This window comes from Spea bombifrons, chromosome 8 (genome assembly GCF_027358695.1).
Source record: "Spea bombifrons isolate aSpeBom1 chromosome 8, aSpeBom1.2.pri, whole genome shotgun sequence".
Lineage (NCBI taxonomy): Eukaryota > Metazoa > Chordata > Amphibia > Anura > Pelobatidae > Spea > Spea bombifrons.
The window spans coordinates 1,010,853-1,032,889 of NC_071094.1; the positions used below are offsets into that span (position 1 = coordinate 1,010,853).

At 51.5% G+C, this 22,037-nt stretch overlaps 4 protein-coding genes across 9 annotated transcripts; 3 read left to right on the forward strand and 1 right to left on the reverse strand.

The window, feature by feature from the left end:
- Positions 1 to 3,427: 3,427 nt before the first annotated feature.
- Positions 3,428 to 6,958, reverse strand: C8H9orf43 (chromosome 8 C9orf43 homolog). Its single transcript, XM_053473164.1, has 11 exons — positions 6,751 to 6,958; positions 6,319 to 6,460; positions 6,046 to 6,139; positions 5,710 to 5,828; positions 5,479 to 5,569; positions 5,235 to 5,347; positions 4,887 to 5,088; positions 4,575 to 4,689; positions 4,265 to 4,390; positions 4,006 to 4,182; positions 3,428 to 3,634 (listed from the first exon to the last, which is right to left on the reverse strand). The coding sequence occupies exons 1-11, from the start codon at positions 6,896 to 6,898 to the stop codon at positions 3,474 to 3,476; spliced, it is 1,488 nt and encodes a 495-aa protein (XP_053329139.1). The 5' UTR covers positions 6,899 to 6,958; the 3' UTR covers positions 3,428 to 3,473.
- A 471-nt stretch (positions 6,959 to 7,429) lies between these two features.
- POLE3 (DNA polymerase epsilon 3, accessory subunit) lies at positions 7,430 to 9,826 on the forward strand. 6 transcript variants are annotated; one of them, XM_053472476.1, is made up of 5 exons: positions 7,430 to 7,574; positions 8,146 to 8,222; positions 8,718 to 8,803; positions 9,072 to 9,190; positions 9,342 to 9,826. In XM_053472476.1, the coding sequence occupies exons 2-5, from the start codon at positions 8,157 to 8,159 to the stop codon at positions 9,512 to 9,514; spliced, it is 444 nt and encodes a 147-aa protein (XP_053328451.1). In that variant the 5' UTR covers positions 7,430 to 7,574; positions 8,146 to 8,156; the 3' UTR covers positions 9,515 to 9,826. The 6 variants fall into 6 exon arrangements, with proteins under 6 accessions (XP_053328451.1, XP_053328455.1, XP_053328450.1 ...); XM_053472480.1 differs by having other exon boundaries at positions 7,460 to 7,574; positions 8,140 to 8,222; XM_053472475.1 differs by having other exon boundaries at positions 7,561 to 7,689.
- Positions 9,827 to 10,885: 1,059 nt separating this feature from the next.
- On the forward strand, positions 10,886 to 16,930 carry ALAD (aminolevulinate dehydratase). Its single transcript, XM_053472474.1, has 12 exons — positions 10,886 to 10,977; positions 13,324 to 13,444; positions 13,552 to 13,602; positions 14,319 to 14,415; positions 14,520 to 14,655; positions 14,849 to 14,932; positions 15,040 to 15,128; positions 15,223 to 15,278; positions 15,716 to 15,803; positions 16,048 to 16,134; positions 16,569 to 16,698; positions 16,785 to 16,930. Exons 2-12 carry the CDS (start codon positions 13,332 to 13,334, stop codon positions 16,844 to 16,846), a joined length of 993 nt encoding a protein of 330 aa, XP_053328449.1. The 5' UTR covers positions 10,886 to 10,977; positions 13,324 to 13,331; the 3' UTR covers positions 16,847 to 16,930.
- Positions 16,931 to 18,582: 1,652 nt separating this feature from the next.
- HDHD3 (haloacid dehalogenase like hydrolase domain containing 3) lies at positions 18,583 to 21,171 on the forward strand. Its single transcript, XM_053473035.1, has 2 exons — positions 18,583 to 18,609; positions 20,426 to 21,171. The coding sequence occupies exon 2, from the start codon at positions 20,436 to 20,438 to the stop codon at positions 21,159 to 21,161; it is 726 nt and encodes a 241-aa protein (XP_053329010.1). The 5' UTR covers positions 18,583 to 18,609; positions 20,426 to 20,435; the 3' UTR covers positions 21,162 to 21,171.
- The last annotated feature ends 866 nt before the right edge of the window (positions 21,172 to 22,037 follow it).

Here is a 22,037-nt window from a genome sequence, read left to right on the forward strand (position 1 = left end):
CCTCGTGGCCCTAAAGTTTAGTGAATTGGGTGGATTTTAGTGCTATGGGGTTCTACGTCTCACAATGTCTGCCGTGACTGTAACTGGGAACTCTCAGGGTTTTTGCCCCGTCTCGGGGTCTCGGGGTCACACAGCCCGGAGCTGATTCGTGCCGGTTCTCCCCCGCTGTGACCCCCAGCATGAAGCGGGGTACGGGGGTTCATTCAGGGGCTACAATCAATTTGGTGGGCATCTATCTTAGGCAGACCGTATCACAACCGGGCATCCAGGCAGCAGCAGCAGCGGCCTTATGGTAGTTACACTTTTGAGTGTCAGCTCCTGTGCCCACTGACGAGCTGCTGTCAGGGACTGGGACCGGCTCTGCTCCGTAAGCTCCGTGCAGCCGGATCCGCCGCCGTGCTGCAGTGGCCCACGCCCTGCGGCCCTTGCCAGTTCTGCTCACGTGACGTCGTGTCCTGGCCGGTGTCCCAGGATCCTAAAAACAGAGCTGCAGACAACCTGCACCGGGCGACGTTTTATCCAGCATGCTGCCAACCTAGGCCATGGAGCAGTACAGCACGAATCCTAACGCCGCACAGCGTCAGGGGCGCCCAGCAAGACCCCAATATATACAATGTGATGTACAGACGTAGCGGCACTCGTCACAGCGCAATGGGGGGCAAAGAACCATTTAATGCGGGTCACCCTGTTACTTTACCTGCTTTTAAATGCCTGGAGTCATGTGTCTAAGGAGCCGCGTGCTATTGGCTGGGAGTGACATCACCTGGGCTGGAAGCCATCGCCACCCTTTCATACCTACGATGCCAGGAATTCATTCTGCATTTAGAAATACGTGGATACGGGTTCCTGGGGCCCCGGGTCGGATCCCGCGTGTGCACGGGGAACGGGCGGTTTGGGCTCCGAAGAAAAGCTGAACATTTCAATACGCCAGAGATGATTCAGCTGAAAGTTGATGTGGTTCTGGGAACCGCCTCCCAGCAAAGGTGCCGAGACGCAGCCAAGGCCAATACAGTGAGAGGGGATTCTGGCAACACCCATCACTCTCAGCCGGGTTATATCCGGTGGCGTAACTACAGGGCAACCTCTTCTACCTGTCTCCTCGTACCTGTGTAATAAAAAGAGCCCTTCCGTCCAGGACCGGACCCGTGTTTGCGTGTGAGCGTGTATGTGGAAATGATGTGAGTTGGAGTGTTAGCATGAGTGATGTGAGAGGGAATATGTGTGTTAGTGAGTATGAGTGTGTGTGATTTGTGTATGTTGGAGGGGAGGGAAGAAGGCACAGACAAGTTGTTTGGGGGCAATGATGCCACAGACCAGCTGTTTGGGGCAAAGATGGCACAGATAAGCTGTTGGGGGCACTGGCAAGCTGGGAGCAAAGATGGCACAGACAGGCTGTTTGGGGGTTAGGATGGCACTGATAAACTGCTTGGGGCAAAGGTGGCACTGCGTGACACGTTGCTTGGTGAAGTTGGTTGCCCCGGGGCAATTTTCACAGCAGGCCCTGTTGTTTCCAGCCCTTGGTTATATCTGCTAGTATCCAATGAAGTAAACGGGCATTAGGCTTCAGAGACACCCTTTGGGGGGGCACAGTGGTGGGTGAGGGGCATTAGCCCAACCCAGAGACCATTTTATCCTGCTCCCCAACTACAAGGAATGAAATCCTCCGTGCAGGGGGTCGGGGCAGTCTGTAGGTACCCCCTGAGTGCGTTGTTGCCCCGGCCTGCATGGCGTGCGTCAGGGAGCTGGGAACGTGAGCTCGCCTCGTATACGGCGTATAATTATGGCGTCTTCCTGCATGCCGTGACACCGTATCCACGAGGCTGGGGGTATATTCACCAGCGGGGCAAATAACAGGCCCACTCCACTGGCCGGTTCAGTGGAACCAGGTCATCAAAGGGTTAAAAGGGAAATATACCCTCATCCCCAATAAATGAGGCTTCATTATGGTGCACAGTGTATTGTTTGCTCGGGGCATCAGGGAGGAAAAACCGAGCCTCGGGTTGAAGGGGTAGATCCTCGGATAAAGGGGTAGATTCCTCGGAGAAAGGGGTAGATTCCTCGGAGAAAGGGGTAGATTCCTCGGAGAAAGGGGTAGATTCCTCGGAGAAAGGGGTAGATTCCTCGGAGAAAGGGGTAGATTCCTCGGAGAAAGGGGTAGATTCCTCGGAGAAAGGGGTAGATTCCTCGGATAAAGGGGTAGATTCCTCGGAGAAAGGGGTAGATTCCTCGGATAAAGGGGTAGATTCCTCGGATAAAGGGGTAGATCCTCGGATAAAGGGGTAGGTTCCTCGGGTAAAGGGGTAGATTCCTCGGGTAAAGGGGTAGATTCCTGGAGTGAAGATGCAGATCCTTTGGATGAAGGGGTAGAATTACTGCAGATTCTCAGTATGTTATTGTTGAAGTCCTTGCTTGAACTCAGGTGCCTTGGTTACAGATATCTGAAGCTTTCCACGCAGGAAAGACCCCGGGTTACTCCAGTAAAGAGTAAGTATTGCCCCCCGCCTCGCCCCGCGGTGCTGTAATATTAATCACCAGCAGCTGGGGTCCTGCCGCTCGCGTTATTAAATATCTGTTGTATCACTGAAGCGTCCGTCTCCCGTTACATGCGCAGCCTCCGGTTACCTCATTACAGATATTCTCTTCTCGGAGGCCGATCCACGGATCAGTTTATCGATTAACAACAAGACGAAAAAACCCTTGTCATTAAAAGCTTCCTCCTTCCTGCAACGGAGGGCCCTCTGGGATAACACATACCTGCGCTCGCTGGCGGAACACTTCTCTACTACCACCAGGGAGAGCGTAATGAAGATCACTTTTATTATTATAATTAAACACCAACAAATTCCACAGCGCTGTACAATTTAAATACCTGATTTCAGGGAGACATACATGCCCCAGACTTGGGGTGACTGGGTCTAGCACTCCTTTTACGTCTTTAACCCTTTAATATATTTGGGGGTCTCTCTCTCCTGTGAATGAGAGCTCTGCTGCCACCACGTGTACACTTTAGGTACTACAGCATCTCTCTGGTAGTCTAAATGTATGACCCCCCCCCCCTGCTTTACACCCCAGTGCAAACTAAACTTCATTGTCAGGATAAACAGTGTACATTCTGTTTGTATGACGTCATAATATTGATCCTGGAATAAAATGAACGCCAAATACAGTATTTCTGTTAGAAAATTCAAAGAAGATGATTAAGAAAGAATATGCCTTTGTCTGCATCTTTGCATGAAATTTGCATGACAAGCTATTTGCATAGAGCCAATTTGCTTGAAAGAGACAGGAATACGTTAATATTACGCAGCACGGCCCATTCAGAGCCGTTTATATACCCGTGTACAGCAGTTTCACTGCATTATACAGGGTGCAGGGGCCGCTAGGTGCATCTTCTGGCTGCAGGGGGGCACGAGCCGGTCAGGAACACGAGAAAGTGAAATAGGATTCGAGTTTCCGTTTTATGGGGGAAGCCGTTAGCTGCGGTTGTCACCGGCTGCGTGTGTCGGGGAGGGAGGTGGCGCGGTGGGCTTCCCTCCAGGAGATGTCCAATCGGGATCCCGGCTCGTGGATCCTGTGGATTCCGGTGGATCCTTCGGCTGAAGCTCTTCTGTGGAAACTGGATCCTTTTCTAGTTCTGTGGATCAGAATCATAAAGAGTCAGGGAGAGTCACGTACCTGACAAAGCAGTTACATGGAACCAATAGGAACACCTGTGCTAAAGGAGCAGTGATCCTAAAATATCAGTTCATTGTTATGGAGGTAGGCAGTTAAATGGCTGCATAGACAGGGGGTGCCCTTAGCTGATATTCCTCTGCTTGTCGGTTCCTCTAAAACGCGTCGGGTATTGAGAAACCGCTGTAATGTTTCCAGTTATGTGAGAGGGTCTCACGGTGACATTCAATATTAAGGGGGCTACAAGCAGATCACTGACCCCAGAAATCGCTGCTTAAATGAACTGAGCAAATAAGTACATATAACCATTTTGTCTCGGACGTTGGTGCTGACCTTGTGGCGCCTCCGCGGTCTCTCCATCAGTGGTGGGGTTTGGGGAGTCTCTCTGCTCAGCCTGGCTTTCCGCTTGGGATTCTGGGTAAGCCAAAGAGGACGGGGAGAAGCTGGCCAGCGACGCGGAGTCTCTGTTATCGGTATCATCGGACTGTTCTGAATCCCGGCTCCCAGAGCCTACGGGGCAGATACAGGAAAAGAATGGGGAATGAACTGAGCTACTCCCTCCCAGGCACTCAGAGGTTAATGCCAGAATTACCTCCCGGTCCACGACGGCCCCCAAGTGCAGAATCCCGATCACACAGGAACAGACCTATATCCCCAAAGAGTGTCAGGGTCCTCGGCTTGGCCCTCGGGGACTTTGCTTCTCTTTTGGGCTGTGAATCTAAATGGGCGTGGAATCAGCACTCAGCCCAGGGAGCATTAATCACAAAAATCACTGTTTATATTCGTGGGGTGATCCGGCTCGCAGACCCCAACTACTTGGATAACCGCTAACAGTACCGGCCTGGTGCTTAGAACATCACGTTTCCCGGCTTCCAATCACGTTACGCGTTTTATGGGATTACCTGAGATCTTAAATCTGCCCCCAGGGCTGGCCAGGTAGACATACTTCTTCCACAAGTAATACTGATTCCTTATACTTTCCAGATCCAGCTCCAGGTCATCTAGAGATCCCAGACGCTGAAAGAGAGCGTGGAACCAGTGATAATGTTTCCTCCGGCGTTCATAGTCACTAAGTGCTCGAACTTGGGGGTTCTCTGGCGCAGTTTGCCCCCCATACCAGCAGCCTATCAGTCGTCGGGCTGCGATGACCCGGATGAACACTTAAGAGCCCACGGAAACAGCGCCATGTTAAGCAACCGGATAAAGACTCTCACCGTGTCCAGCTTGTACACCGGGGCTGCGCATGATGAGCTCACACAGGGCTGACGCCTCTCTTTGATGTCGTGTAAAATCACACGTCTGTTCTCCAGCAGCGGGAAACCGGGGTGGGACGGCTGGAGACGCTCCGCGCGTAGGCTTCGGCCACAAACCTCTCTGGTTCTCCTGGCTGGTCCTTCGGCATTCTCCTTCGTGGCGCTGTGTACACAATAATCTGCCCTTAGATCACCAAAGGACAGAGTCCTGCGCCAGTTCCTCAAGCAGATGCAACATCACTGTGATTTGGGTGTCTGTTAATCGAATACTATTTATCTTTCACGGCCAGGAACATATTGATGACCTACCTCGCTGAGAGGCCTTCCTTAATATGCCCTCTGAATAATATCCGGGTGCCACAAAGCGTTGGCTTAAATGGGGGTCCGCTGGTTAGGAGCTTCTTATCTTTCTTGCTTCTTGTCTAAACACAAAATGAAAAAAGACCCCCCCTTCAGGTTCCGCTAACCCACAGAGGAGTTCTTACTGAGTGATCTCCCTGTACCCCAACATAAAGGGTTAACACGGTCTAAACAGCACCTTCCCGGCACTCACTTCTCCGTCACGTAACACTCCGCTCTTTGCACCTCCCGAAGCGAACATCTCGAGAGTGATCTCTTTAATCCCAGTTGGCAAAGCCCGCTCTCTAAAAGAAAGGCATTAATACGAGTGAGGTCTCTTATAACACCGACATATTCCATGGCGCTGAGATACAGGGACAGCCGCCACGTAAGCCACGCTGCCCGCCACTGACCTCTGTCTGGGGGCCCGGGACCCTCCACTCACCGTGCGTGACTTTTTTTCGGCTCGGCTTTGTGCTGCTTATGCTGGGAGTTCGGGACCCAGATTAGCGATGCCTGTTTGCCCTCCGGGGGTAATGTGGCACCTACACTCACCACCCCGACCTGAAACAGAAGAGCAGGGAACGGCTCAGGGTGCAGGAGACGGGCTCTAAACACACATTGCCGGAATAAACTCCTGGACAGCGCTAAGTTAGATTTCATTAAAGCCGTGCATTCATTTCTTGCATCCAGCTCTTTATATTGTGTTGATTTCTTTCTGCATAAAATCTCTAATTCCCGGGGTGCTGTTGGGGGTCCCTCCGCATGGAGATTCACTCACTTTGGGGGTCTTCCTGCCGGGTAAGCTGTATGTTGGGAATGAAGTCATTAATTCTTTGTGCAGGCTCACCGCTGAGATCGGCGTCTTGACCGAGCTAAAAAATACAATTTCATATTGTTCTTCTCTCTGACATTATTGCCCCGTGACTTCCCTTTAATCCAACTCAAGTGTTTATGATATAGCGCCACCATATTCTGCAGCGTTGTACAATGGGATATATAAAGTACGGGAGTATAGAGTGATGGAGACGCGAGATACACATTATTACTATACCTGCTGTCAGCCAAACTGTTATGGAGGGAATACGCAGAAGACAATAATCTGTGCCCTGATAAGGATGGGGGGCTATCCTGTCCGGTCCCCGGGGGAATGGGCTCAGGTAGGGTGGTCACCGTCAGAACCGGGAGGCCTTCGGCTGGAACACCAAGCAAATAATAATATGTCAGAGAATGGATTTCGCTCAAAGTTACAAACCCTCTGTAATCCGTAACATGTTTTTTCATGAAGCACCATGGGGCGATTGGGGAATAGTTCTGGAAGTAATTGCCATCTGGGGTATCAGCTTGGGAACTCCCCGGGGGGTATTCCTGTCTTCCTCAGCACCCCAGGGGTATTCCTGTCTCCCCCTCGGGGTATTCCTGTCTTCCTTGGTGAATAAAGTAAAGTTCTTATGACCCCAATACTCGCTCACTCTAAACACGGTACCTTCTGCTGACAGCGATCTGGCGGCTGCCCCCGAGGGCCGATAGCGGGGGCATCCTTGTTCTAACCTCCTGACTGTCACCCAGCACTGGGGGTGCTGACACACCGGCTCGGGGCACAAGGTCTCATCCAAACGTTTGGCCTCTGCCATCCTGACGCGTTAATTTAGGAGGAATCGGCCCGTTCACCGGCACTCTGTGAAACCGCTTTACGGAACAAAGACAGCGATTTCATTCATTTCATATTTTAATGCAATTTATTATCACAGAGAAATAAGGATTTAAAGGGAACGAGTAGCTGAGATGTCGGCACTTTAATGCAATCACTTCTATATTATCAGAAATGGGGGACACTACAGCCTTTCACCCCTGCAGGTGTCTGACACCCCTATTATTACCCTCCTCCCCATACACAGTCACCCCACTGGTACCGAGGGGGTTAATCAGTTTGGGGCTATTGCATGGAGTACCCCCTGCTGAAACCTACCCCCTAGACTTGGGGTAGATAGAGCAATACCTACAGTCTAATCATTAACTTCTTACCTGTCCCTCGATACCATGGCAACACAGGACGCTCCTCGCGCCCCTCCCACCCATTATGGCTGCCCTGCGTTCCAAGCATCGCTATCAGACTGCGGCTTACGTTCATTGGCTGGTGCTCAGAGCACGTGACGGTCTTCCTGCACAGCGAGTCGTGGAACGCACAGGGTTGCCAAATCTGCCTGTCAGTCCCAGGTCCCTGCAGCGGGTCCCGGCTGATCGTCTGTCACATCACCCCGGTGTCAGGCCGGCGGTGTCCGCGAGTCCCGGACGAGAAACGTCAGGAAGGTGAGGTTCCCCCGTGGAACGCACGGTATCGCGGGGAAGGCGGATCAGGTGCGCACATGCTGTGGGTGGGGCTTGATTTGCAGGCGGGAACCGGAGTGAGCCTGGAGCATAGAGTGTGAGTCCCATCATCCTTCGGATTCGGTGTGTGACCCTAAGAGCCCTGTCTGTTAACTCCTTGGGCGACGGGTGGGTGCAGGCTGGGGGTATCACCCTCTCTGGCACTGGTGGCCCCTGGGTTGTTGTAGATTACTGTTTACTGTCACATTACTGTTTGGCTGCTGCTGACTGTCTCTGGGGTCCTGCAGGGCTGCTTCCTGACAGGCAGGGGCTTCGCCGAGGAGCCGGCGTGCGGGTGCTTCAGCTCCGGTAAATCACGTTTGAGCCCTGGGGTGAGGCGGCTTCCGGGTGACGAGTAAATCACGTTAATGTCCTTTGTGTTTTTGCCCCTTCGCTGTGAGTTACCGGCATCTTGTTGGGGTCCCGGCCTGAGACGGTGGGATGCGTCTCCTTACCGGGTTTGAATATTTCATTAGAATGCTCTAATGATAAAGTGTTTTCATTTCAGCTCCAGACGATCAGAATATGGCGGAAAGACCAGAAGATCTCAATTTGCCCAATGCCGTCATCACCAGGATCATTAAGGAAGCTGTAAGGATGATGTGATCATCGCCGTGACGACCAGTTGTGTGAAACGCGTCAACTTTCCTTGTATAGAGGGCTGTGTAATGGCGTATTAAACAGATACGTCCAGAAAATAGTTTGTATTTTATTATTAGCGTCCCCGGTTAAAGAGGCCACGTGTTTCACCTTAATCAAAGCATGCGTCAGGAGCAGGCACGGTTACACCAGGGAATTCTAGGTTTTTGTACCCAGTGGCCACAGTCATGGACGTCACAATTAAACTTCATGGTCCCTGTGTTTTGCTCGGCTTCTGGCCCGGAAGGTGAACTTAGTGGCCGCTGGAAGGAGCGGCAGCGTGTCTGCTAGTGCAAGGCTGGGCTGCGTCGGAAGTCGTGTCATCAGAAAGACCGAAGTCTTTACGCTTTTCTATAAATGTTTATATCTGGGGTAAATCGTGATCCGACTCCATCAGCTTTTAGAAGAAAACTGACTTTTTTGTAATCCCTGTTGGTTTCCTTTCAGCTCCCTGACGGTGTTAATATCTCCAAGGAGGCTCGCAGCGCGATTTCACGGGCCGCTAGTGTGTTTGTGCTGTACGCCACATCCTGGTGAGAATCCCCCCAAACATCCATGGCTACTATGAGAGAGAATAACCCCCACAAACACACACGCATGCGCGTACAGATAAGACCCCTGGTTCTTTAAAGGAGCTCCGGGGCTTTATGTAACAGCAATCTATAAATCTGCACGTTGTCGTAGATGTTGTCGTTTGTCTCATTCTCAGTTATAATGTTAAAATACTTGCATATTATGAGGCTGATTCAGCGAGAGATTATCGGGCAGGATGAACAGACTGATTTCTTTTTTTTCTTTTAGTGCCAACAACTTTGCGATGAAGGGCAAGAGAAAGACGCTGAACGCAAGCGACGTATTGGCTGCCATGGAGGAAATGGAGTTCAATCGTTTTGTGGATCCTTTGAAGGAGTCCTTAGAAGGTAAGGAACGTTTGTTGGCGGTCCCTGACCTGACCGTACCGCATTATCGGGCCGACGGACCCCTCTCCAGACCTCAGCCAATCAGGAATCCTCGTTCTCGCCGTTTCAGACCGTTACTTTGTTGCATGTTTTATTTTATATATCTTTGCAGCTTACAGACGGGATCAGAAAGGCAAGAAAGAGGCCACAGAGCAGAAGAAGAAAGACAAGGATAAAAAAGGCGATTCCGAGGACCAGGACAAAAGCCGCGAGGAGGAGAACGAAGAGGAGGAGGACAAGATGGAGGAAGAGGACGTTGTAGAGGAAGAGGAGGTGGAGAACTGAGTCCAAGTATTCTGCCATGTAAATACTACGTGTAACACGAGGCGTCCGGCTCGCTCTCCGGGAGTCGGGCGACGCTTGGATCTCTGGATTACCGCGACGGCCGCGTGTCATGGTGCCTGCGAGAGGCATTTCCCCCCGAGGCTAGTGCCCAAAAGGTGCGAGAGACCTGTCCTGCCAACGTGGCGCGTTCTACCTGATGGTAACTTTGTTTATTGCAAGTTATTTGTGAGTAAACCGGGAACCGGATGAATTTTATGCCGAACACACGATTCACACTGTTTTGTGTTTTGTAAATAAATTATACAAAAATTTCCATTAGCTTTTTTTCCTAATTTGCCAAACTTCATGTTACGTGTCGGTGTGAAATCACCTGTTATTCCAATCGCTGTAAAGTACCTTCTAACCAATAATTATGTCTGAAACCCAGACTCTGATTGGGCGCTCCCCCCCGGGTATCGGCACGGCCGAGGCGTGTTATGTTTTGGGATCCGCACCCATAACGTGGCTATTGAGAGTTAACCGAGCAGACGCTATGCGATGTGACGTGTTCACAGTTCCACTTCGTGTCAGCAAATTCCGCGGAGCTTCTCGCCTGGTTGTTTTTGCTGTATACTCTCCCCGGGATATGCTCCAACACTGCTCATGGTGGAAATTTTAATGACGTCCTATAGACCTTCACAAAGCTTTTTCCGGACTCTTTGCCTGTCCCTGATTCTCTCCCCGCACAAAAGGGCAGAATTTCAGGGTCCCTGAGAGTGCGGATCAGTCTGCCCGGACGATCCGCTGGTCCTCGTATAACGAGAGCCTTGAAACCTATTTTGTGCAGATAGAAGGTGAGATGATCTCATTGTCCCCTTCTTACTGTACGTGATGACAGTCGCTACCCTTTAGCCTACGATTAGCCTCCACCGCCTGCTTCTGGGCTGTAACCAAACAGAATCCAGACTGCGGACGACTCTTTAACCGTGTGATAATTCAGTATTTTCACTGATGTATTCAGCGCTGCGTGAATATTATCAAATCGCGCAGTTCCTGGTTATTGTTCTGCTGTTTCCGGTCCAGTAAATGCAAAGTTGTATCGCAGTTTGATTAGTTCTCATTAGTTATAAAAGGAAACCATTTAATGATAGCAGTAGTCCAGGCAGGTAGGAGTGTTTGGGGAAAGGTTGGGAACTTTGGGTCATATTTTTTACAGATCCAAAGTAATGCAATCAGCCAGGACAGTCCATTGGTTGCCATGGTGATTGCTGTTCCTTTTAGCGCTTAGCTGTCACACTGGGGACAGCAGCTTTACTAGCGCTCTGCGGCTGCGCTGCCCTTTTCCTGTCACTAGGTGGCAGCAGCCGCTAGATTCATGGTAGTGGGCGTCACCTGGCAGCTGTTTCCGGGTCACGTGGGAGGCAGATCCATGTGGGTTACTCCAGAGGGCAGAGAGTGAGCTCAGAGGGAACAGAACCGATCAGGTGAGTGGCAGCTGCGCTTGGGCATTTACCCCCTCACACAGGGCTATTACTGCTGGCATTTACCCCCTCACACAGGGCTATTACTGCTGGCATTTACCCCCTCACACAGGGGTATTACTGCTGGCATTTACCCCCTCACACAGGGCTATTACTGCTGGCATTTACCCCCTCACACAGGGGTATTACTGCTGGCATTTACCCCCTCACACAGGGCTATTACTGCTGGCATTTACCCCCTCACACAGGGCTATTACTGCTGGCATTTACCCCCTCACACAGGGCTATTACTGCTGGCATTTACCCCCCTCACACAGGGCTATTACTGCTGGCATTTACCCCCCTCACACAGGGCTATTACTGCTGGCATTTACCCCCTCACACAGGGGTTATTACTGCTGGCATATACCCCCTCACACAGGGCTATTACTTCTGGCATTTACCCCCTCACACAGGGGTATTACTGCTGGCATTTACCCCTCTCACACAGGGGTATTACTGCTGGCATATACCCCTCTCACACAGGGGTATTACTGCTAGCATTTACCCCCCCTCACACAGCGCTATTACTGCTGGCATTTACCCCCATCACACAGGGGTATTACTGCTGGCATATACCCCCCTCACACGGGTATTACTGCTGGCATATACCCCCTCACACAGGGCTATTACTGCTGGCATTTACCCCCCTCACACAGGGCTATTACTGCTGGCATTTACCCCCTCACACAGGGGTTATTACTGCTGGCATATACCCCCTCACACAGGGCTATTACTGCTGGCATTTACCCCCTCACACAGGGGTATTACTGCTGGCATTTACCCCCCTCACACAGGGCTATTACTGCTGGCATTTACCCCCTCACACAGGGGTTATTACTGCTGGCATATACCCCCTCACACAGGGCTATTACTGCTGGCATTTACCCCCTCACACAGGGCTATTACTGCTGGCATTTACCCCCCTCACACAGGGCTATTACTGCTGGCATTTACCCCCTCACACAGGGGTTATTACTGCTGGCATATACCCCCTCACACAGGGCTATTACTGCTGGCATTTACCCCCTCACACAGGGGTATTACTGCTAGCATTTACCCCCCCTCACACAGCGCTATTACTGCTGGCATTTACCCCCATCACACAGGGGTATTACTGCTGGCATTTACCCCCTCACACAGGGGTATTACTGCTGGCATTTACCCCTCTCACACAGGGGTATTACTGCTGGCATTTGCCCCTCTCACACAGGGCTATTACTGCTGGCATTTACCCCCTCACACAGGGCTATTACTGCTGGCATTTACACCCTCACATTGGGGCATTAGTTTCACTGGGGCAGTACTGGGGTATTACCACTGTTATTTATACCCTAACACTGGGGTGTTACAGCTGGCTGTTACCCCCTGACTGGGGTATTTCTGTGCTATGTTGGTCTTCTTGCTGTGTTGCTTTGCGATAGATACACAATTTGCCCCCTCCCAGGGATTTGGGGTGTAGTTAGAGGGCAGATCGTGGCAGTTCGCGGTGCCCGTAGGTTTATTAATAGCCGCTTATAGAGCCTATATTTAGCCGGTAAGGTGTATCCCGGGCTCTGCCCGCCGGAAGTGGCACGGGGTTTATGCGTGTATGAGGTGTGTGTTTCGTATGTTGCCCCATCTGCCCCCACGCCTCTCCGTGGAGCTTTAATTACAGTTTCCCTTCCTGCAGAAACCACCGGTTCCTGTTTTTAGCTCGTTGCGAGTTTCTGTGGATTAGTAAATGAATTGCTAGCTCTGCGGGTTTCTGACTGGCGTGTGGCGGGCACGGTGCGCAGTGTGCGGGACGGGCGGCGTTTCCACGGACGCTGCACTTTTCCCTTGTTTTATCTTTGTGGTCTGGCTAATCAGCCTTACACCCTGTCCTGACAGATATCTCTCCCCAGACACATTGTGCGGGATCAGCATCTCCATTATCTGTCCTCCTCGCTGCCTCTGGCGGGACCCCCGCAGACCCTCCCCAGGACCCCTCATTGCGATTATTAACCCCTGTGTGCGCTGCCCACGCTCCGAACAGTAATAGCCGGAGTGGAACAAATTATATATAATCCTAAATAATTAAAAGACTTAATAAAACCGTTTTTTACAGACTGGGGATTTTCCGGGTTCATCCTAGGAAGCGCAGAGTCATCGTTTTTATTGGAAAGGGTAGGAGGGCTTCTGTTATTTGGGAGATTTCTGGTTATTAAACCAGCTTTTTGGGTTTCGGGCTTTTCTTTGCCCCCGTGGTTCGTGGCCCCTCGGGGCCGGTTTGACTCGTTACACAGCGTAGTGAAGGTTTCGTTAACGTCCGTTCGTTCTCTCCGGCAGCAGAGACCATGCAGGCCGACTCCATCCTTCACAGCGGGTATTTCCACCCCGTCCTGCGAGCGTGGCAGGCGTGCGCCACCAGCCTCGATGCCACCAATCTCATGTACCCCATTTTCGTCACGTAAGTAATGATACATTCCGTGGATACGTTGTACACCGGGTCTGAAACCCCAGGTATGGTTGTTCTCCTTGAAGCCGTCACCGAAGTGCCTTGTTTTTGGGTTTCAGAGACAGCCCGGATGCCGTGGAAGTGATCGCCAGCCTCCCCGGACAGGCCAGGTAAGGAGACCCAATTATGCTGTCTGTATTGTAAAGTAAAGGTCGCCGTCGTCATTTCGTTTGTTTGTTGAGCTCCCGCGTCGGGGTCAGGGTTGGAGCGAAAAGATTTGGCTGCAATTTCGGTCCTCGTTTGCCAGCGTCCGTGCAATGCATCATGGGAAAACATTTCTCTAAACCCCATCTGCGTGTCCCGTTCAGTTTGGGAGGGTCTCCCGTGTTATCTACTGACGGAGCACACGCTAAGTACCCCTCCCAGTCTACCGCAGGCCCCAGATAACACCTCGGCGTGCGGGGCAAATAGTTCTGCCCTGATATCAAACCACAGCTCATGTACAGCGGCAGAACCCTGAAAAATACCCCGTCACACTGTAACAATCAATAGAATAAAACATATTGTAGATAAGTGGAACAGCCTCCCAGCAGAAGTGGTAGAGGGTGATACAGTGAGGGCATTAAACATGCATGGGATAGACATACGGCTCCTGAATCTAAGACGAGACCAACCACTGATTAAGGTTTGAGTCGTTACAGCAGGAGAAACGGGCGACTAGACGGGCGATGGGGGCCGATCTGCCGGCGAGGTCTGGGTTTCTGTGTTTAGATAAGAATATATTTGTACATTTAGTTCTTTGCAGACTAATAACGTTTAGCGTCCTGGTCTCCTGTGCCGTCGTTGCCCTGTGATGGGGTAATGGTGTATTCCTCATCATCTGCAGGTACGGGGTTAACAAGTTGGAGGAGATGCTGCGCCCTCTGGTGGCCGACGGTTTAAAAAGCGTTCTGATCTTCGGCGTTCCGAGCAAAGTGACCAAGGTGAGTCCCTCGCTGCATCCTAGGAAGACTGATCTGCCCTTGGGGGGTAATCCAGGTGAGCCCCGAGACCCAAGCCTCCCCGTTACGTTGTCCTTCCTCTGCAGGACGATCGGGGCTCCGCAGCGGATGCAGAAGATACGCCGGCCATCCAGGCCGTCCAGACGATCCGCGCGGCTTTCCCTGAGCTGCTGATAGCCTGCGATGTCTGCCTTTGTCCCTACACCTCCCACGGACACTGCGGTGAGGCTCTGGCGGCTGCCGTTGGTTGCCTTTGTGGCTGCGCCGTGGTCCAGCGGGGCTCAATCAGCGCCAATCATTAGATACTCATCGTTAGTCTTGTGATTGTTTAGAATGTAAAAGCCCGATGAGTAACTGCCCCCTCAGGGGTAACATTCCAGGTAACGGTTCTAATAAAGAATGATGTGTTTCCCAGGGATCCTCAGGGAAGATGGCACCATTCAGAATGAACTCAGTTGCGAGCGATTAGCCGAGGTGGCCCTCGCTTATGCCCGTGCAGGTAAATTGGGGGGCACAGACCGGCTTTGTATAGCATGATACCGGTGTAAGCGTGTCAGGGGGGATATGTATGTTGCACGCCTTTCACAATAAGCCCGTCTGTCCCAGGATGCCACGTGGTGGCCCCGTCGGATATGATGGACGGACGCATTGGCGCCATAAAGAAGGCTTTGATTTCCAATGGACTGGGAAATAAGGTGAGAATTAACCCCTTTACTCCCAGAGCTGTCTGTCCCATCCCCCCGTGACTAAATAATCCCATAAAACGTGTGCATATCGGTGTCTCGGCAGGTGTCGGTCATGAGCTACAGCGCTAAGTTTGCCTCCTGCTTCTACGGACCGTTTAGGTGAGACGCCCCCGTTTACTCTTATTAATGGATACTGTATCACGACTAACTGTATATAATCCCATTCTAACTGCTCCTATCCTGCCTCGCTTGTCGGGGGTCTGTGAAGTCTGCTCACTGATTTGCTCTTCCCTGCCCCTTAAAGGAATCCAGGCTGATTTATCTGCACCACCAGATATCGGCCGAGGGGTTAATATTGAGGACCATCAGCCGGTTTTAGACTGTGCCGGCAGATGGGGTTAATACCGAGTCTGGACTTTAGCCCCCGGCTGGCGTCACTCCGGATCGGGATGTTATCACGTTCTGTTGCTCGGTGTTACGGTTCTGGTTTATCCCGGGAAGAATCGTCGTTATGAACGAGGGTTAAAAAGTAGGAGCTCAGTGAGACGTTCAAATACCTCGAATATACAATTCTTTGTGATTTTTTATCATTAAAGGGACGCAGCTTTGTCCAAACCGGCCTTTGGAGACCGGAAGTGTTACCAGCTACCCCCAGGAGCACGAGGACTGGCCAGCAGGGCGGTGGTAAGCAGACCAAATATCCCCGGGATATCATTAGGGGAAGGCAATCACTCCCAGCCAGCCACACTGTCAGCCTTGTTAATGGGAATCCCGCTGGGGTCGTGTTCAGCAACATGTGGAGACCCCCCGTTGGTTTTCCTGCCTGAGATATCGATGCCCCAACACCTCTGTATCCATCGCTGCCCCTAGAGCCCTGCGTGTCACCGCGGGCCGTGTGAGTAACGCCGCGCATGATGTCTCTCTGCAGGATCGGGATGTCAGGGAGGGAGCGGACATGCTTATGGTGAAGCCTGGAATGCCGTACTTGGACCTGGTCAGAGAAGTCAAGGACAAGGTGAGTGAATGCATTGAGGGTGAGTGTACTCACCCTTGAGCCGTGTGTAGGGGGCGCTGTGGAGTCCTGATCTTGTGTGTGAATGTACACTTTCATGTACTCGGTGCTTTACAGCTCACAGTATAATAAAGGAGGTACAATAGCTGCATTCATAAAATAATATATATAATAAAAAGTGCAGGGGTCTGCAGACATTATGAATGGGGTACCATAGGTATGAACACGTTTGGCAGGTCCCTGGCCCAAAGAGCTTACAGTCTGATCTAATGACTGAGGGGGGTGCCACAGACTCTCCTCCTGCTCTGCCGTTCCCGTAAACCTGGATGTTCTTGCTGGAGAGAGTGCTGGGAGTTATCGGGATGGCCTCCAGCGACCTCTCCCCCCCGTCCATGTACCATCGTTTATTTAGTCTGTTCTCTCCTCTCGTCTGCCAGCACCCTGCCTTACCGCTGGCCGTGTACCACGTTTCCGGTGAATACGCCATGCTGTGGCACGGAGCCCAGGCTGGGGCATTTAACCTCAAGGTTGCCGTGCTGGAAGCCATGACGGGCTTTCGGCGAGCAGGTGAGTTACCACGTTACCCTCGTATGACCAGACCCCCCAGGCTTCCTGCGTCTTCTAATATCACGCTTCTTATTTTTGTCTTGCAGGAGCGGATATCGTTATAACTTATTACACCCCCCAACTCCTGAAGTGGATTAAGGAGGTGTAAGGGGACCCTCTGAGCGCATGTGCCGACCTCCCCGAGGCACTGCTTCCATCCCCTGCCCTCCCCTGAAGCTACTTACAAATCCTTCCTTCATCATAACGTAACTAGGAAGAGGGGTTACAGAGCCACTTAACGGAGGGTTAACGGCAAATTATTGAGTGGGGTGTTTGCGGGGTGGCAGAGGGGTCCCAGAATATTTAAGAAGGATAAGAGCCACATTTTACCGACGCCGTCACTCGTTTTATCCTGTAACGCAAACGCGCTTTTTTATCTCTTTATTGATATAAATTTTAAATGCAGTTGAGGAGGAAGGCAAATTAATTTGCACCCCGTAACCCGTGCAGCAGAAAAATGCCTCCCCCTTAGTTTGGAAAATATTAATATTAGGGTTAGGCTTAGGGTTAGGATAGAATATTAAGTTCTCGTATGCTTTTATAATAGTGAATTCATTAAATTAACAGATTTAAATTAATGTGTTTACCGGTATCTGTTGCTGGAGTATTAGGCTGTCCTGAGCCATTTTCTGGAATTTTTAGGTGATTTGAGGGTAAATTTGGCGCATTAACGTCCTCCGGTCGGTGTTTAATGGACTGATACGTTATAAGAGACGTAGGAGTTGTTTTGCGGACGCGTTGCTGGCAGCGGCCGGGCTCTGTCTGTTCCGTTTCTGCCCTTGAGTATCACTCGAGTGTCTGATCAGCAGGATGCGGGTCACGCGCTGTCCTTGTACCGGAATACGAGACCAAAATAAAATGAAGGTTTTTTCCATGAACTTGGAGTGTTTTGTTTTAACCCATCACACGCTGAATTATAATGAAAACGCCGTTAGTTTGTGGGGTTTGGAACTGAAACAAAACAAGGAGCCGCGACAGCCCAACCCTCTGACGATTCCGAGGACCCCCCAACTGCCCCCGAAATTGGGACTCCCTCTCGGAAAATTACTGTACGGGCCGGGCTTTAACCAGACTGTTTAGGTGACTTTGTGCCCTAATGCGAGGTATTGGTGTAACTGAGTGGGGCATTTAGAAGAATAATGGGCTTTATTTACCCCGTTTAATTTATAAAGCCGTTTCCTGCTGTTTCTATACACATTATCGGGGCTTTAGGGCTGTAGAACCCTGCGATCCCCTCATACCCCGCAAACATTCTGACCTCCTAGAAAAGAGGGGCATCAGGGGGGAGAGAGGGGCATCGAGGGGGGGGGGGTCTTAACAAGGGCCTGGCAAACTAAACAGGGACACACAGTGGGGTTACAGGGATGCTTTTAGGTAAAAGGCTGGGTTACATTTCCATCCAAGGCGTTCCGTGGCGGACGGTCTTACAGAACAATCAGGAGAAATGTCTGGAGGGGCAAGAATCGCTGCCCAGAATGCCCACCTGCAAACAGCCCCGACCGGGTATTATAGATGGGCGTGGGAGCCCGGTAGGCAGTGGTAATGTGGCAGCGATCTGCACTTAAGCCACGAGCTCCACTTATAAATCCCTAAATAGACAATCCACGCAGGGTAGGCGGCACTCGGATTTTATAGAAAGTATGACAAGAACTCCATTAAAGTAACAAATCTCTTTATTCCGTGTCAGAGACAAAGCCAGGCGTGCTTAACGCGTTCCGCGCAACATGCGATTTAGGCCCCTAAATAAAGCCACTCATCACACAGCGGCCCCTGCGGACTGCTCCATGCGGAACCTTTGCACGCAGCTCAGGTCCCTCCTCCTGGGGAAGATTTTCTCTGCGGGACCAGAGGACACTTTGCGTTCCACTTGCAGTGAGTGTGGGCAGGGCAGGGGCGGCCGTGTCACGGGGGGTACTTTGTGTATAATACACGCATTGCGTGCCTGAAGCGTGTCAATGAGTGTCTGACGGAGAACATAAATCATTTTTTATTAACCCTTCAGAGGCATCGGGGCAGGAAAGAGCGGCACTAGGATATGAGACAAGGGAGGACTGGCTAAGCTTAACAGAGGATGTTGGCAGGTATGCCGTAAGTGACAGGCGCATCTAAATGCCGTCCCCCGCTCACTGAGTGCCGCCGAGCTTTGCCGTACGGGGTGCTCTCCCATCCATTGGCTCTGAAACGGTTAAATTCCCGTATTAGACGTGCTGGCGCAGAGGTTCCTCTGTGGCCCCCGTGGCTTAGGGGCCGCATTCTCTCTGTGTTGTGAAGGCAAATAGCGTCTCCAGGTTGCGCCGCGTTTAGTTTCGGCTCCCGGTGATGCGCGGCGGCCGCTCCTCACCTTTTTGTGTTTTTTTGTCCGGCTTCCGTGTTAGGAAATTGAATCTGTTTGGGTAACGCGGGGTTACAGCATCATTCAGGTGCAGGAGCCGTAGCTGGATTCATTAAATAATAAGATGTAAGATTACCCCCCCCCCATCCCCCACCCCCGGGGCGCTTTAAAGGAAAATCCCACAAGTAACGGCTCGGCCACTGATTTTGGTAACGGCCACGAATGTTTCAGGATCTCCTCGTACCGACGGCGTATGCGAGCCTGTGCGGAATAATCAGAGGCCCCTCGGCTTTAAGACCGGATGCGCTTTATGGGTTACACCTCTTGCTACGAATTGCTCTTTGCGTTGCTTGCAGGGGTCCTGTCCGCGCAGGTCCACCCGTGAGCTGAGGTGCCGCAGGCGCTACTCCCTGTAGAGCGGAATGCTGGGGGCGAAAGACCTGAAAAAACCTGGAATCTTATGATTCTGCCCCAAAACGCCCCCCAACACTTTAAGCTAGCAGGATATGCGGCCCCCCACACCGCATCCCAGATAACAAAAGTGAATGTGGGGACCGCTTAGCCGTCAATCCCTGGCCCCAAAACCTGAGAAAAACCTGGACCACGGACCTGAGATTTCACCCAAAAAAAACCAAAAACGCTCAGAACCTGCAGGAAATAAAGCACCCCTCCCCCCACGCTCCACATCCACGTTACCGGGAGTGGGGGGAACGCCGTGGAATCGGATATAATATGATAAATGTTCAGGTTTCGCGTAAAACTCTGACTCAGTCGTCACGAACGCCTCAGCCGGACAAACTGGTTCCTGCCTGACGGGTGTGCGTGACGGGTGTGCGTGACGAGTGTGCGTGACGGGTGTGCGTGACGAGCCCTGCCGTGTTCTCACGTTAATGATTAGTCTTTAGGATCAAAGTGGGTTTTCTGGTTCTGAAGAGTTTTTATATATAAAACAAGTGTGTGTATATTGTGTGTTCGTGTGTGTTTGTATACTGTATGTTGTGTGTATACTGTATGTGTATATTGTGTGTGTGTATACTGTATGTTCGTATGTTGCGTGTATACTGTGTGTGTATTTGTATGCTGTGTATTTGTATACTGTGTGTTGTGTGTGTATATTGTGTGTGTGTGTGTTTGTATACTGTATGTGTTTGTATACTGTGTGTTTTTGTATACTGTATGTTGCGTGTATACTGTGTATATTTGTATACTGTATGTTGCGTGTGTATATTGTCACATTGTGTCTATTCGGTGGGACACTTAGAACGTGTGGCCGTGGCCGTCCCGCGGTAGATGCTCGGGGGCCGCTGATAAGTCTCTGTGTTTAGTAACCGTTGTGTGCTGCCTGTTGGGTTTCAGGGCGTTGAAGATGAAGCTGAGGTTGGTGACCTGGGACGTGAAGGACACGCTGCTCCGCATGCGCCTGCCGGTAGGGCAGCAGTATCATTCTGTAGCCAAGAAGAGGGGTCTTCACGTGGACCCGGCTTCACTTGAACAGTCATTCCGGCAGGCCTACAGAGCTCATTCCCGTCTCTTCCCCAACTACGGGCTGACGCAGGGCATGACCTCTCAGCAGTGGTGGTCGGACGTGGTAGGCCAGACCTTCCGGCTCTCTGGTGTCCGAGACGAGGGCTCCATCCGGCTTGTAACAGAGAGGCTGTACGGAGATTTCTCCACCTCCGGGAACTGGGAGGTCATACCTGGGGCCAGGGAAGCCTTGCAGGGCTGCAGGGACCTGGGCCTCAGGTTGGCCGTGGTCTCCAACTTTGACCGGAGGTTAGAGGAGGTCCTGCGTCAGTGTAACCTACATGGACATTTCGAGTTTGTGCTGACGTCGGAGAGAGCTGGAATCGCTAAACCTGACCCCGGGATCTTCCGCAAGGCATTAAGCCTGGCCAGGGTGGCAGCGTGCGAAGCTGCGCATGTAGGAGATGACTATGTCAACGATTACCGCGCTGCCAGGGATGTGGGGATGGAGAGCTACCTACTCCGGCCAGAGGGAAACCCCCGACTAGAGGAGCACAGGGTTCCTAACGAACATTTAATCCGCTCCCCCGACGAGCTTATCCAGAGACTTCAAAACGCAACGGAATAACCTACAAAAACATCCAAAACCCACCCGAGACCCGGGCACGTACCCAACAACCCACCCGGCAACATAAAACGACGCGGCGCAAAGCCGTGCCATCTCAGCGAGCGGGAGGCATACCGCGGGGTCGTCTAGACGTCGGACGTTAATTAGTTAATTCTCGATTTTTCCTAAAATTGTATCTAAATTATCGGTAAAAAATTAAAAGTAAAGCTGGAGACAGCGTTTGCCGATCACTTTATTCCTGGATGTTCTTGGAAACGATCGCGTTGCGTTTAAGAAACTCAGGTAATTCTTGGGGTAAATTCGCTGGTTTTGGTTTTATGAGAATATTACATGCTGTGTGCGGCTTGAAGCACAAATCTCATAACTCTCAGCACCAACCGTCATGAGCTGCTGTAAGACCGCGCTGACCATAGGGGACCCCCGACCTTAACCCACTTACAGGGCCCTGCTCCGTACAGGTCGCTGCATAGCGTGTTATGGGGGTCTCCCCTCCTAGCGTTAAAACGGGGGACTTCATCGCAATCCTGGGGGTCAGATACCCGAAGACGTTTCATTCCGCCCGTTGCAGCTAAAAGTCACGAATCGTTTATTGGATGACGTAGAGTGAGTTTGAAAAGCTGTTAATCTGTTTATATACAAAAGCCGTGTATTGGCGCAGGTACCGAAGGGTTAATCTGTGATTGCTCTCTCGAGGTTTCCCGTTATCTCGGTGCCTTTGCCGTTCAAACAGGATCTCGGTTCCAGCGCCGGAGAATCTGAATAAAGGTCCTTTGGTGTAACAGGGAACGGGATGCGCATGCCGAGTGCCCACCGACTTCCGAGACCCCGGCGGAGTCCTCTTTATAATCCGGCGGCGTTCCTCCTTCAGGAGCAGAG